Below are 14,853 nucleotides of genomic sequence, written 5' to 3'. Positions count from 1 at the left end.
TGTGTAGTGTCTCTTGGTGAAAGTTGCCAGAGAAAGTCAGTGAGGACAGATTTTGGTTTTTGATCTCTCTAAAGTTATTATACCAAACATGGCAACCTAATTGTGACAAGACGTCAGCGAGTTACTGTGGTCGGCCAGGAAATATCACAGCACATGACACTGCAGTGTGTAACACTAACACTAACATGTTAAACAAGCAATATTACATGAGAAGGTGTGTTTTACTGTCATTATTGGCAGACCATACGTTTTACTGAAGTGCTAATAATAAGGTATAGCTCACCCTTCAATATAATATTGCAATTATACAAAAATTGGCCACTTAGATAAAACATATCAGCAAATTATTCATATTTACTTTCAAAATAAACATCTGTTTGTGTACGTTATATCCGTTTCCATGGAGATACACAGGGTCTGACCTGAAAACAATCAGTAGACTCCTAATAAAACCCAGTTTACTACTCCAGCAAGTAGTCTGAGCCTTAGTTACAACCTAGCACCAGAGATGACTTCTAGTCCCAGCCAACTAACTTTAAAGTTTTCTACAGATTGTGGCATTTCCCCAAGCTGACCACACATAAACACTAAACTAGTAACTAAGATGTCTGTGTAAATATATAGAAAAACAACAAACAACATGTTTCTGTTTGTTAGTCAACCTTAGTCTTTCAAAAACTACATTTCTCTCCTATCACTGTTGGATAACCCAGTGTGTCAGCCTTCACAGTGTTCCGACTGAACACACAGTCGACAAGACAATTCACACTGGATCGGATGCACATTGAGCCTGTTCCTCAGTGATTCACACTTGGTTTCTGTCCAATTTGTGAGGTGAAAAGACAAGCAGGAGAGCTAAGTGAAATCAGTATGATATACATAATTCTGGTGTGACTTTAAAAAGTTCTAACTAAGTTCTTCTTTCATATTTGCAGCGAACAGACAAATGAATAAGGAGAAAAGGGAAGAAGCCGAACAGTGGACAGGTAAAGCTGATGGACAGACATGTCATGCTGACCTATATTACTTTTGCCCGCTGAGAAAGAGAGAGAGGAGATGAGAGCAAGAGAACTTGTGTCGAGGTGACAGGTGTCTGTCCTTCTCCACTCCATCTCCTCCATCTCTCAGGCATCTGAGGCAGTAATTGGTGCTGTCAGACACACAGAGAAGGACAGAACACACACACACAGACCTAGTCACAGCTGCACACACACACACACACACACACTCCTGCCCTTCAGTATGTACCCCTAGGGCTTAAGACAGGGAGAGTTTTGAGAGGAGAATTCACTACATTCCCTACCAGCTGTGAGACAGAAAGAGAGAGCAGAGAGAGAGTAGGAGGTGGAAATGGTGGGGGTAGAGGAAACAGTGGCAGACAGAAACAGAGAGGGAGAGACAAGAAAGCAAGAGAGCGAACGAGGCAGGGGGCTTCGGCTACACAGATAGAGACCTCCACATGGGGTAGAGAGAGATGGAGAATTGACGGGGCTGTGCAAATGTATGTGACAGAGAGGCAGCGACAGAGAGGGAGAGGGAGAGAAAGTATGTGTTTGAATAAGAGGAAGAGATTATGTAACTCCAGTGGTGACAAAGCAGATGAGTATGAGTTCATCTGATTGAGCACCAGAGCCACGGCCATTGGAGTAGCAGTGTGTTAACTGCATGCCACAGTGCGCACAAGGCCATGTGAATGAAATAAAACCAATCCATAACCAATAATGAATTGATCCTACTCACAAGTTTTGTCTGCGGTGAGAAAGTCATCATTGCACTGGTTGCTATTTTTCCACACTTACAATAAACATGAGCCATGAATCACTCCCACCTACAACATCCTGCTGTGTTAAACTCTCAGCAGAGCACAAATCGTGTATTAATTAATCCACTGCTAAAAAAAAGTCCCCAACAAATACACTGTTATTTGAATAATATGCTAAGAAACTACAGTATTTCTAGTAAATTATTGTACCTTTATTTTACAGGTCTCATAGTTTACTTATGATTTCTGAAACCGATATGTAATTATATGTCTGAGAAAGGTGCATGGAAAAAGACCATGTCATTTGGTGCTTGTTCACCTAAAAAGGGGACTTTGCTCATGTGGTACACTAATTAGTTCATTGTAATTAATTCTCATTGTAACCCCAAAAAACCCCTACACAGCAGGTCAGCTGAACCTGCAGCTGTAGCTGTAAATTAGAGGCAAACATACAATTCAATCTGGAAAACAGTGCTAACAGTAATTAACATAATTCTGCCCAACTATATATATATATAATTATATATATATATATATATATATAGATATATATATATATTCTTGATTCTTTCTACAAAACACAATAAATATCTTTTTTAATTCTGTAAAATAAAGCCTTACCTAAATTACTTACTTAATTAAATTAGATATTTGTGACCCATTTTTCCAGATTTAATTCAGTAGCTGCGAATGAGTGCCACAGGCAAGTTAGAAAATTCAGTAAATGAACTGTGAACGGTTAATTGGTTTTGGTCTTTTCTTGAGATTTGTTGCCATGAAGAAAAACTTTATCCTCATCTTAGCCTTTACTAATTATGATAAATGTCAAGATGAATGGTAGCTTCTGTCACAACCTGATGGCTTTATAGTGCTTTATTTCTTCTTCTGTAGTCAGTTACTATTTACTCTGTTTGTACTGGAAGAACAACATCACTTTTTGTCATAAAACAATTCACGAGATTTAATGTAACCCAATGTCCAAAATTAACAATATCAAAACATATGCATGCACATTGCGCCTCACTTTAGGGAATAAGAGCTGAGCATTGGGTGGGAAAATAGAAATAGAGAAAGATGAACCCGTGATCTATAAATGTTTAACGAGTGCAGACAGAGGAGATGAGGGCCGCAAGAGGAGGAGGAGGAGGAGGAGGAGGGAGACAGAAAGAAAAATGGTGAGGTGGAAAAAGGAGACAATATCAGAAAAGATGGGTGAGGAGCAAAATGGGGGGCTTGTAGAAGGAGGAGGTGGAGAATGGTCCCATTATAGTAGCAGACACCAGAGCAAGGTTAGAAAATAGCAGAGAGGAGGGGAGAGAGCCAGAGATTGAGAAAAAAAGGCTGTAATTGGAGGTGTCTGGTGTTTGTCTAACACAGAGAGGCTAGTAATGATTCCATTAGCGCCTCACAGAGAGAGAGAGAGAGTGAGAGAGAGAGAGAGAGAGGGACACAGAGAGATAGAGAATGAGAGTCAGAGGGAGGGAGAGAAGGAGTGACACAGAGAGACAAAAAGAGAAGGTTAGAAAGGCCAAAACACTACGAGAAGATTCACACAGACTATGAGAACAAGAAAACAATGAGCTTTAGAGCCGCTAAATGGTACAAAAGAAAAAGAAAACAGCCACACACGAAAAGAGCAAGAGAAGGGGAATTCAAGTCGTCCATTAAAAGGCTTGTTCACCTGCACGGTGATGATAATTACAAATGCCCCTCCAGTCCTTTCCCCAGCTCTCTCTCCTCCACCTCACCTCTTCATCTCTTTGTGTGACAGCAAACAAGAGAGGGTGATTTAAATGCATTAGCGGAGTGTGTTGTCCCTATGGAAGACCTGCAGACTGTGTCAGGGCAGGAACCTTTTGTTTGGAGCTGACGGCGAGTGCTGAGAGGACTCTTTAAAAGCCTGGCCCTTGTTCTCTCAGGGACACATTAAAGCGCAACGCCCTGGGTTGTTGTACTTCTCCGTGTCCTCTCATGTCTTTGTTAAAAGCAGGCTGATTACAGATGCAGTTACATTAGTTGGCTAAGTGAAATTTTGACGAGGGAAGGGAACAATATCAGCACGGAGGCACGTGTGAGAAAAATAGCACCAGGGTCCTTTTTAACAAAACCAAAGCTGGTTTCCAGGGTGTGAATTTGGCATTATTTCACAAGCAGCGAACATATTTGAGACATGCTAGGCTGAGATACATGGGACAGCGAATTCTCCTGCTGTATGAGGAGGAAATTTCATTGCTATGCAAATCCCTCCCCGAGATTCCACAAAAATGTGTTCCCTAGTACTGAGTAGGTGGCGCAGACAACCCCTGCGGCGGAGAAGCTTCAATTCATCACAAAAGAATTCAAATTTATTGGAAAATGCTAGTTGATTGTTTCCAGAATAATTGCTACACCAGAAAATACGCCTTGAATTGAACTGAATCCAAAAACCTGGCTTTCCTTCCTGTGTTGCAGACACAGGACACCTGTTTTGTCTTCACACACACACATACACACACACACAAATAGTGCACAAACTGGCGCAGCTCCTCTAATTTAACTTATTAGACGAGGGAAACATATATTTCCTGACCTCTGACCTCAGACTGTCAATAAAAATCCATCATTACCTCAACACACGACTAACACACACACGCACTAACACACATACACACAAGGACACCGATACTGAGTTAAAGCTGGCTTGTTAAACGCGCTTACATCGCCCTATTTATTCTCTCCGGAGCGATAAGACTCAGGGAGCAGACTGATGAGGTCATGAGGATCACTGAGGCCAACCGCTTTGCTGCGTCAGACCGACTTTAAATAAAGTTCAATACAGGGAGTGTGACACAGGCCTACGCGCTGTAGGTAGTGAAATCATTTGAAAGCCTGTCAGTGAGATCACCTGTCAAATAACCACAGCGTGTTCTTTTATGAGACAGACATGCTCAACAGTCGGTGGCTCATGATTGAGATGCAGCCAGAGTTGTGCCCACAATCTGTGCACATTACCAGCCTGCAAACTGCGGAGTGCAGCTTCTGTTCTTACTCACTTGTCTCTAAGGCCCCAACTGCCAAGTTTTCTGAGCGTCTTGGCTGCTGCTTCTCCAAAACAACTGAAATTGCATTATGTGCACCGATTTCCAAGTTTGCGGTGATGACTATCTATGATTCCATTTTCTTTTTTCGGTGGAAGGAAGTGAGCCCGTGGGGACAGGTGACGGCGTGAGTCTAATACAGCTTGCACACTCAAATGCACGCTCGCACAGTATGTGCACACACATACTGCACACACCATCTGTAGAGTTTTACGATTCAATAATCTGCTTCCTAAGGCATACCTACGACACAAGCACACATCAATAAGAATTTTCTCACACACACACACACACACACACTCATACCGTTCTTCCCTACTCAGTAGGGAAAATGAGATATTCAACTCTGGCAAACACACACACTCCAAAAAAAGGACGAGGAAATGCCTCAGAGCAACTCCTACCCTTTTCTCTGCAAGAACTGTCCTCTCAGTGTTGGGAGCTGTATAAAAGTTACTTGGGGTGATAACGCTCCATGCTGACACACACACAAAGTGCATCATTAACTAAATACACAGAGTTATTGTTTGTCATCCCATCCTCAGTTTCATAGCAGAATTCATGGAGTGCTGACATGCTTCTGCACACGCAGGCCTGCACAGCTGCACGCACACGCGTCACAGGGTGCAAACTGGATACGATGGCTGTGTTTTGTTTATAAGAGCACTTTTGTTCGCTCTACAGGAATCTCGCAAGGGTCTGTTTCTTTTCTGAAGGCCAACCTTTATGAGACCTGTGTAAATCAGCGATGCACACTACAGAACGTGCCCTTGGGTGTAAATTGTACAATAATAAAGTCACCTTCCGCATACCCGCCGCCAATAAATAAAAAAAAAGCCATGACACAACCGTGCACGTTTCTCTTTCTAGCTTTCTAAATTTGGCCTGGTCTGTCTCTCACACACCCATTCCCACACTTACAAATACATCCCACACATGCTCCCCCAGGACCCCCACCCCACTCACGTTGGCAGACGTCCTTGTTCTCTTCGAAGCCTGGTTTGCACACACACCTCCCGATGGGAACCAGCCACCCTCCGTCTGCACTGCAGTACATCTTGGGAGCCTCAAACTCCTCAGAGGCATTAACGCACATGCCGTGGACCTCTACCAGGGCTGTGTCTCCGCCAGTTATTGTGTCAGGGAACTGGGCCAAGTTGAGTACAGTGACGGGACACTTCTTGTAGAAGACCCTGACTGAGACCAGAGCGATACAGGCGCCCAGGTCCTGGAAGGCCAGGTAGAAACCCTTTTTGCTCAGGTTGCTGATGTCACGCACCTCCGTGTTCAGCTTCATCACACGGTCGCCAACGTCCACCTGAAGACAAAGGACATTTTACATGTTCTATTTCATTTTAAAGGGAGCATTTAAATTAAATCAGAGCTTCTTTTTTTTTCAATCCTAAAATGTAGAAATCTATTTTGGTAAAATGTCGCTGCCTGAAACTCATGACTCACTCTAAAACTCAAACTGTTTCCAAGACAGAAATAATTATGTCCTCCTGACAATTTTGCTACAAATGGAATAAGATAATTAAGTATAAATATAACCCATATTAAAATCCAGATTCAGCTCTATGCTAAAATCAACATTAAATCAGTATAGAAAACACAGTACAAGAGATAACCAGCATATATATATATATAATATATATATATATATATATATATATATATACACACACACACACACTGTGTGTGTGTGGACTGTGTGTGTCCATACCTGTGTAAAACTCTCATCTGCAGCAATAGTATCGATCTTGACATACTGACTTTCCTTGATGAACCATAGGTTGGCATTGTTGGACTCATAGTAGTACATGTTGAAAGTCTGCAAAACAAACAAAGTCCATCACCATTCGGACTGCAGAAATGGAAGTTAGAAAAGAATAACACGCAGTAAAGCTAGACAGATAAAAGTGAGAAAGTCCATCCAATGTGAAATTTTAACAAGGCCCCCATAGCTCTCCAGCTATTCTGCTGCTTCTTTTCAAATCTCAGTCCATCTGTCTCGATGGCCAGTCAGTCAGCAACACATTCTGTAGTTTGCAGTGCTCTGCGCTGTCTCATACGGTATTATCTCCGCTACTCATTCTGGAGTTGTAATGAGAGTGAAAAGGGTGCAGAGGTGCAGACAAAGTAGAGAGGAGTGAATACAGAGGAGTAACGATATCAGGCTGATATGAGAGAATGGGGGACTGTAAAAAATCTATATATATCAGAAGTTGAAATATACGAGGAGCCACAAAAAAAGCCTCCAGAGTATCGTCTGTTTCATTCGGCAGCAGCTATTCTCTCATGTCATTCTCTTTCAGCCCTTGTCTATTTATCTATTCATCAGCCATCAAAGTGAACCTCCATCTGTCTGTGCTGAGTGTGTATTGAATGGAAAAGACTAAAAAAATAATACAAAGGATTAGGGATGCGTGATATTTATCGGCCACTAACTTGAAAATATCACTAGCTAGCTACCTAGTGCGAGTGAAGTTACTTCACTTCAGGTGGCAAACAGAGTCTGATTACATTTTTAAATCATTCACGGGCACACTACTGTTCTAGTATTCTACTTTTGATCAAAATTACTCATGCCAAATTACCAGAGCTCCGGGCTGCAGCCACTTTCCAGAGCTGAGAGAAGGATTGAGGGGGTCAGGGTTTTTTTTTAAAGCCCGCTGATGTCATCAGCGTGTGTGTAAGAAACTACCGATTCATTTGCATTGTAGTGGAGGAGGCCAGAGATGGAATGTGGAGTCAGAAATATATTAGTCAAACATTTGTTCCACCATTTCAATCATGTATTTTTTAGATGTGAATCTAAAGTGTTGAGAATGTGAAGTCTGAAAAGACATTTGTTCAGTTTTGAATAATTTAGGGTATTTTTATTGAGGGGGACAATTCATGTTTTTCAGAAACTGGGGAGGGGGACATGTTCCCCCTGTCCCCCCTGGGATCTGCACCCCTGGCTGATCTGATCTGTATTGTGCATGCATCTCACGCTGTCTTTCGAGTTGAAATATGAAGTTTTTTGGTTGTCAGTATCGGTATCAGCCATGAGAAGAAGGAAATTATCGGTTTATGGTATCGGTTGAAATTTTTCATATCGTGCATCACGACAAAGGATCATTCAAAATGTCCTTTGTCCTTTTTCTGCTCTGTAGTATAATACACTGATAAAGCTACAGACAAAAACCTTTTCACATCTTTTCGCTACAGGAATATGTATGTTAATATATATGACAACTGGCAGATTGCTGTAATAAACTGGCTTCATGCACATAATGAATAATAAATTATTTTTGCTTCTCTTTACTCATAATTAAATGTTTTTTATTGTCTTGTGTCTAGATTTTCTGCTGCAGTAAAAGGTCATCAAAAGCAAACAATACTGCATAATTGTAACAGATACCATGCAGAGGAGTGTTATTAAAGTTAATTTGTTGATTTAGTTGATTAGCTAGGCACACTAAAAAAAGAAGAAGTGACGACTGTGCATGCTTTAAAGTTAATTTGTTCCAATTTGTAAACTAATTTGTGGTTTTTAATTAATCTAGTGTTTTCATGACAACTGTAGTATTTATCTACCAAGTTAGTCATACATTTGAGAAGTGAAAGATAGTAATTACATTGTAGTTAGATACATTTTAAAAGGCTAAGCGCACTGTGTATTTGGAGAATATTTCATAGCTTTGCAAAAGTGATTTTTCTGAGGCAGACCTCAGACTCCACCATATTCAAAATTAAACTTACTCCTGTGCTACGGATCTCAGAAAAACAGAAATGTGTCTTTTTACTTGCTTCACTCCAAAAGAAATTTATAGTGCACACAGCTGCACAGCAGCACCTATGGACCTGATCTGGACCTCACCGAGAGTGAACAAAACAAGAAGCACAAATACAACGGGTGGGCTTAAATACACACACACATACACTTTTTTTTTTTTATCTGCCACTACATTGTGTGCGTCTGTGTGTTCAAAAGCTTGTGTCAAGTGATGCAGACCTCTTTGCAAGTACCAGGGACCCCGGGCAGGCTGTTACAGTCCCTGAGGGTGAACTTGATCTCAATGTAGACGCGCTGCGCTCCCTCTCGGCTGATGTGACGCGTCCTCAGCCAGTTGTTCTGGTTGGCCTCCATGACGTTACACACCTGGTAGGTCCTCATCGGGGTGTTCCTCTCATCCATCACACTGATCTCCTCCCACTGAGGATAAGAAAGAGGAGGATTAGAGAGGAAGGAAAGAGCAAAGTGGGTCTCCTAGATGGAAAAAGATAGCTTGTTTATTTTACTGCCTTAAAACATGGAATTTCTGTTTGGATGTAGGGTCTTTCGCATTTTGGAAAGAAAAGCGGGAGAAAGGGAAGGAAGAAGGGAGAAATCAGAGAGGAAGGGGGAGAGGGTGGGCGAAGGACATAGGAAGATAAATAGAGAAATGTGAAAAAAAAATAGGCGAAGGAAAAATGCGTGAGCAGGATGAAGAGAGGTAGACGGGAAGGGAGAGTGCGAAAAAGAGGAGGTGAGGGCTGCTGAAGAGAGTTTGCATTGACGAGGGAAATCCTTTTAATGAAAACATACAGTTCAAATCAAAGATTAAGTGGACGTGTGATCAGGCCACAGTGACATTTAGCAGCACCACTCAGCTGTAAGATTATTTTGTTTCATCACTAGTCAATGGACAAAGGCGATCTCAGTCCTGATATTGCTTACGGGGGAAACTGGGCCCAAGTTCAATGAACTGTGGTTTTTTATGCAAACCCAGCACTAAGCTTACATGTTCTGTTTTCATGTCTGGGTGAATATGAGTGATGATCTGTGTCAAGATGACTCAAGGACTGTCTTTGTCTATGCTGCACGTGTGCACAGAGCGAGCATGTTTTTCTAAAGTGAATGCGTGATTTAGCGCTTAAGAGGTAGAAGTGTGTGCATGAGAGAGACACAGAGTGAGAAGGAGTAGGTAGGACAGAGCTACTTTGTCTCCCGTCATCTGCTACCATCTGTTTCCACTTCTGACTAAGGCAGTAATTGAGAACACTTCTCGCATGAGCAGGAAAACATTTCTATCACACACACACATAGACAGACACACACATGTGTATACTATCAAACGCGCACAAAGAGAAAGAACATTTCTATTCCTTAAAGAAAAAGAAAAATAAACCAATGTGGTTTCAGTGTCTCAAGATATCTGATCCATTCACTGGGACACTAACTGGATTTTCTTGGACTCACTCTTATGCAAAGACACACACACACACACACACACAAACTGGATGAGTCTTAGTTCGTGGTAAGGGATGAGAGGACCACCATCTTTGTTCTGAGCTCCTGTCATCATCTTAAGACCGAAGCTGTAAGTTCTGAGTGAGAAGCACATATCACATTACAGTAGTCCAACCATGTATTTACATGGACCCTGATACATAAGTACAAGCGTGAGCACATACTGTATACACACACCCACATGTGCATACACACCTGACCCACAGGAGGAACTACTACCCTGCACCCCAAACGTGTCCTGAAATTCAAATGAAAGTCAAATTGTAGATGAACTGAAAGAAAAGAGAGAGAGAGAGAGAAAAAAAAAGGCAAAGAGAAACTTTCAGACAAGCTGAGGTTGGATTCTTGAGGTTAATCTGAAACGACGGCCCAACAACCCGGCAAAAGCTTGACGCATTTCACCTCAGAGTCCTGAGCACTAAAACAGATCCGCATAAAAAACACATTTTCACATAGACTCACACACTTAGATGCTTTTTTATCCCCGCAGAGAAAAGTCTACTGTGTATGAACTAGAGCTTGGATAAAAAACTCTCTCCTGATCGTGACCCAACAGTCCCAACTACAAAAACTGAGAAGAAAAGGAAGGAGAGAGATTTTTTAAGCTGTTTTAGCTGACACAAACGTCCCTGAGAACAACTTCAGATTCTTACATACCAAGGCTGTAGCGACATTGTTCGCACACAACAAACTCAGAGTCATTGTGATCAACCGCACTTGATTCAATTAAAAGAGCAAAACATGAGACGGAGGGAGGAAGAGAGAGACGAGAGAAAAGAGAGAGAGGAATGAATGTTGCTAAATTACAGGCGCGCCTGGCAGCTAAATAGACCCATCTGTGCAGAGCTGAGACCAGTCGGACATCACAGGACGGTCGCGCACACCCACCCACACACGCACACAAACACACAAAGCTGAGTCCCCAGGGAGCGGTGATTAAAGCATTTATGGGAATAGTCATTGAGGGATAAAGAGGGCTTTATGATGTCTTTGTTTATTTCTTTGTAGGCAGAGTTTGGAGTGGCTGGATTACTGCCTCTCCTGGTGAGCGACTTATTTCCCCAGTTGGCGTGTCTGTTCATTGTCACTTTTGCCTGGCGTAAAGCACAGGTGTGCTTATGAACATGAAAACAACCTGCTCGCCTGCATATCTGCTAACGATACACCAGCCGCTCGCTGAGAGAAAATCTATCAAAAACACAACTGGGAAAATGTTTGGATAGGCCGACTCACACACTCAAACGCACATAAAGTGAAACCTGCTGCGAATCTGTGTTGGTTCAGTCCGAACACTAATTAACATTGAGAATGAGACCCTCCTCCCTGAACCCTCAATCACCTCGGCCAATCAGCGCCGAGCCTGCTTGATTGCTTTGAAGTGAAGCAGAGACGTCGGATCAGGGTTTAAGTTCAACCATTCACAAGCTTAACATAATATTCCTGCTTCTGCAATCATCTGATGGGTACACCTACGAGGACATAATTGGCCTCCAAAACTCTGGAACAAGGTCTGGCTCCATGGGGAGGGTGGAGGGGGGTGTAGAGAAGGAGAGAAGGGAGGGAGAAACAGAGATGGAAGATGAAGAAGGAATTGGTGGGGAGGGGGGGGTTGATGCAGTAAGCGTTGAGGAGCCTCTGGGGGAGTAGAGATGCCGTGGGGCCTCCCATTTTTAAACATCATTAAGACGTATCTGTTTTGTGTCCCTCACAAGGAACACCCCCTCCCGGTGACAGAAGTGGGTCGCTCCATGCTGTCTCTGGCACATCCGGCCCTGCACGGCTTGGATTAAGTTTGACCTGCAGGGGTCAAGTGTGGTTTTGGACTAATTCAGGTAGACAGTGGCCTCAGATTGGTGGGAATTGCCTCTCGCTGAGACCAGTCCTCAGGTTTACAGTTCAAAGGTCAACTAGATAATCCCCCTGATATGAAACATAAGACCTCCTCACAGTCCCGTCACCTTTCTCCTCTCAATCTGTCACTCTGCTATCACTCTCTATCCCGCCTCCTTTACATCAGATCCATTTCTATAAATAAATCATCACCACATAAATACTCAGACATATGTAAATTTATGTTAAACATACAACAGGATTGGCAGCCTCTGCTGGTCTCTATACTGCTTTTTAAAATGTATGGTATGAGATCAGGCTTGCTGGATTGTTTTATGGCTTCTGTTGTTTTTTTTGGATACAGGTTGGGATACATGGGGTACTGCGGAAATTTAAGCTGTGTTGGCACGACAGATTTCCTCAGGATAGTGCAGTAAAGTAAAAAAAGAAGAAGACGTGTTGGAGATGTGCTAGTTTCCACAAACCGCAGTAAGAGCTTGTCATCTTCATCTCTTCAACTCACAGCTCACCGTTTCTGCTTTTTTCACCCAGCAATATTTCAGACTGATCTGCTGACCGAATCTTGTTGCAGAGACCTGGTTTTGCTCAGCGGCAAATACATTACATGTCCCATAGGTGCTTCAGAATAAAAGCATGCGACTGTAATATGTATGTAAGGGCAAAGGGTCGGCTCTGTGTTATTGAAGCAGACAAAATCATGATCATGTAAACACGTACAGTATGTGTGAGAGCAATCAGCAGGCAGGAATGAGAGCGGATGACGTAACTTTCTGGCGTCACAATCAGCAGATTTAAATGTTTGAAAAGAAAAGGTACAGACTGGGGTTGGTGCGAGAAAAAGGGGAACTCGAGGAACCATTCATGGAGTCTTTTCTTCTTTAGTTTGTCTATTCTTGTTTGTTTATGTTGCTTCAGCTGCACTTGTCTTGCTTTGCTCCGTGCTCGTTTGTCCTTTAGCTGTTTAAGAGTTTTTGTGTTTTCTGGCAAAGTCACAGCCAACTTAACAAAACTGTAACTATTCTGAGGAGCTCAAGCAGGTTTTCATTCATATAAATATATTTATATATCAAGACAATTTAGCCTTCTGCATTTTGTCTCTTTGACTGACATTGACTAGACTGGAAAAGAGCGATGAGGAACATGTTTATCTGTTATCTGTTAACATCTCCTTCATGTACCACAAGACAAAATAAGAACAACCAGCTTTAACCAATTTAATCATTTCCTTGGTGAGATGAAGCAGCCGATAAAGCTTGTGGCTGACCCTGAAAGTAATCTCAAAGACAACACTTTTTAACAATGTCTGTGTTGATACTGTGCTATCGAGGATCTACTTGTGCTATTTATTTGACAGAGGAGTCGTGTGGATGCCCACAGTTTCTGTACACACTCAGGGAAGAGATGCCAGATCCCTGCTATGTTGACAGCTCACAAGATATACAGGATGGAGTTTATTATATATATTTTACTTCCCAGCCATCACATTTCTTTGAGCGTAAACTAACAACACATGTGTTTTAGCGGGCCATGATTAAGCCACCCCAAACTGAACCATATTTCCAATAAAAGTAACTTGTGCACTCTGGTTTTCAAGATTAGATTCAACCTTTTGGCTTAGCCGCAGATGGAACACATTCTTTTCTTTTGTAAGGACCTCAGTGAAAAAAACAACAAAAAAAAAAAACATGAACAAACACCCACAATATTGCCACACAATCAGCACATTTCAGTTAAGTGAACTTGATACCCTTGCTTGCTTGAGAAAACAACCTCGCTTAGCTCTGCTCACTTCAGCTGCCTCTCCGCTGCGCACAACCATGAAACCGTGTGTGGCATCCTGCAATTTAACACACTGATGCTGAATAGTGGAGAGGAAGTGTGACTCAAGGGGAAATAGAATTAATTCAATGCCATTCAGCGGCTCATGTGCTAGAGTGACATACAGAACCCACTCTTATTTCTTTATTGAATGCACTTCGATGTTCCTGCACTCGGCGCTCTCACCCTCTTCCTCTTCTCTTACTTCCCTGTTGTCATTTTCTGATGCAGGGTGGCTGCACTCCAGACTCGCTTAGTCTACCCTTATACCCCCCTCCCCTTATACACATACACACATGCAACTAACACCAACATGTGCACGACACCCTCCTCTTACGTAAGAATATTTTCTCCTTCCTCCTTTCTCCTCCTACCCCGTCCCGTCAATCCATCCCAAAAATCGCAACCCGTATTAAATGGAGGCTCTAGTGCCAGAGCGTTTGCAGCACAGTGGAAATAATTTGTAAATTCCCCCTGCAGACTCCCGATTTAGCAAGGAGCGCTCAAGAACCCAGTGCTCTCTAAAACACACACTCCAGTGCTGCTGCTAGAGTCCCAGCTCCTTCCCTGAAAATAAAACATGTCAACACAACCCGCTAGTTGCTATCAGATTTATTCTTTTTAGTGCCAGCTTCAATATAAAGAGATGGTGATTTTTGTTTGTGTGTGTGTGTGTGTGTGTGTTGTGCTACATATACTCACCCCCTCATTAGGGTAAGCCTCCCAGCCCAGGTCGGCCAAGGCTGACATGGAGTCCAGCAACGTAACTGCAAGCACACAGAGAAGAGAGAACATGCATGTTAACACGCACATATTAAAAAAAAAAACCTGTAAGTGGCATTTCATTTTTCAGTCATCATCTCTTGAAAATAATAATATACAATATCGCTATATACAGTCTGGAGATATTGCTGTCTTGAAAGCATCACATAACCTCATATTTTACCCTAAACCTCCTATATATATATATAAAAAAAACTTGTATACTTATACAACGGCGCCTTTTGTTGTGTCGGAGTATAACAGCAGTGGAATCACAAGCAACATAAACCTATAATTTGAGCTTT

The 14,853-nt window shown here is 42.3% G+C and overlaps 1 protein-coding gene across 2 annotated transcripts in view; it reads right to left on the bottom strand.

Moving 5' to 3' along the window:
• The window catches only part of LOC104932603 (ephrin type-A receptor 3-like), an 85,137-nt gene that overhangs the window by 54,728 nt on the left and 15,556 nt on the right, over positions 1-14,853 (bottom strand). For both annotated transcript variants that reach the window (XM_027285801.1, XM_027285800.1), the window contains exons 2-5: positions 14,489-14,553; positions 8,840-9,040; positions 6,563-6,670; positions 5,806-6,157 (exon numbers count right to left, since the gene is read on the bottom strand). In XM_027285801.1, the coding sequence (XP_027141602.1) occupies positions 5,806-6,157; positions 6,563-6,670; positions 8,840-9,040; positions 14,489-14,553 (726 nt within the window). The remainder of the gene's footprint in view (positions 1-5,805; positions 6,158-6,562; positions 6,671-8,839; positions 9,041-14,488; positions 14,554-14,853) is intronic.

This window comes from Larimichthys crocea, chromosome XII (assembly GCF_000972845.2).
Source record: "Larimichthys crocea isolate SSNF chromosome XII, L_crocea_2.0, whole genome shotgun sequence".
NCBI classification, from domain to species: Eukaryota; Metazoa; Chordata; class Actinopteri; family Sciaenidae; genus Larimichthys; species Larimichthys crocea.
This window is presented reverse-complemented; position numbering and strand designations above follow the sequence as displayed.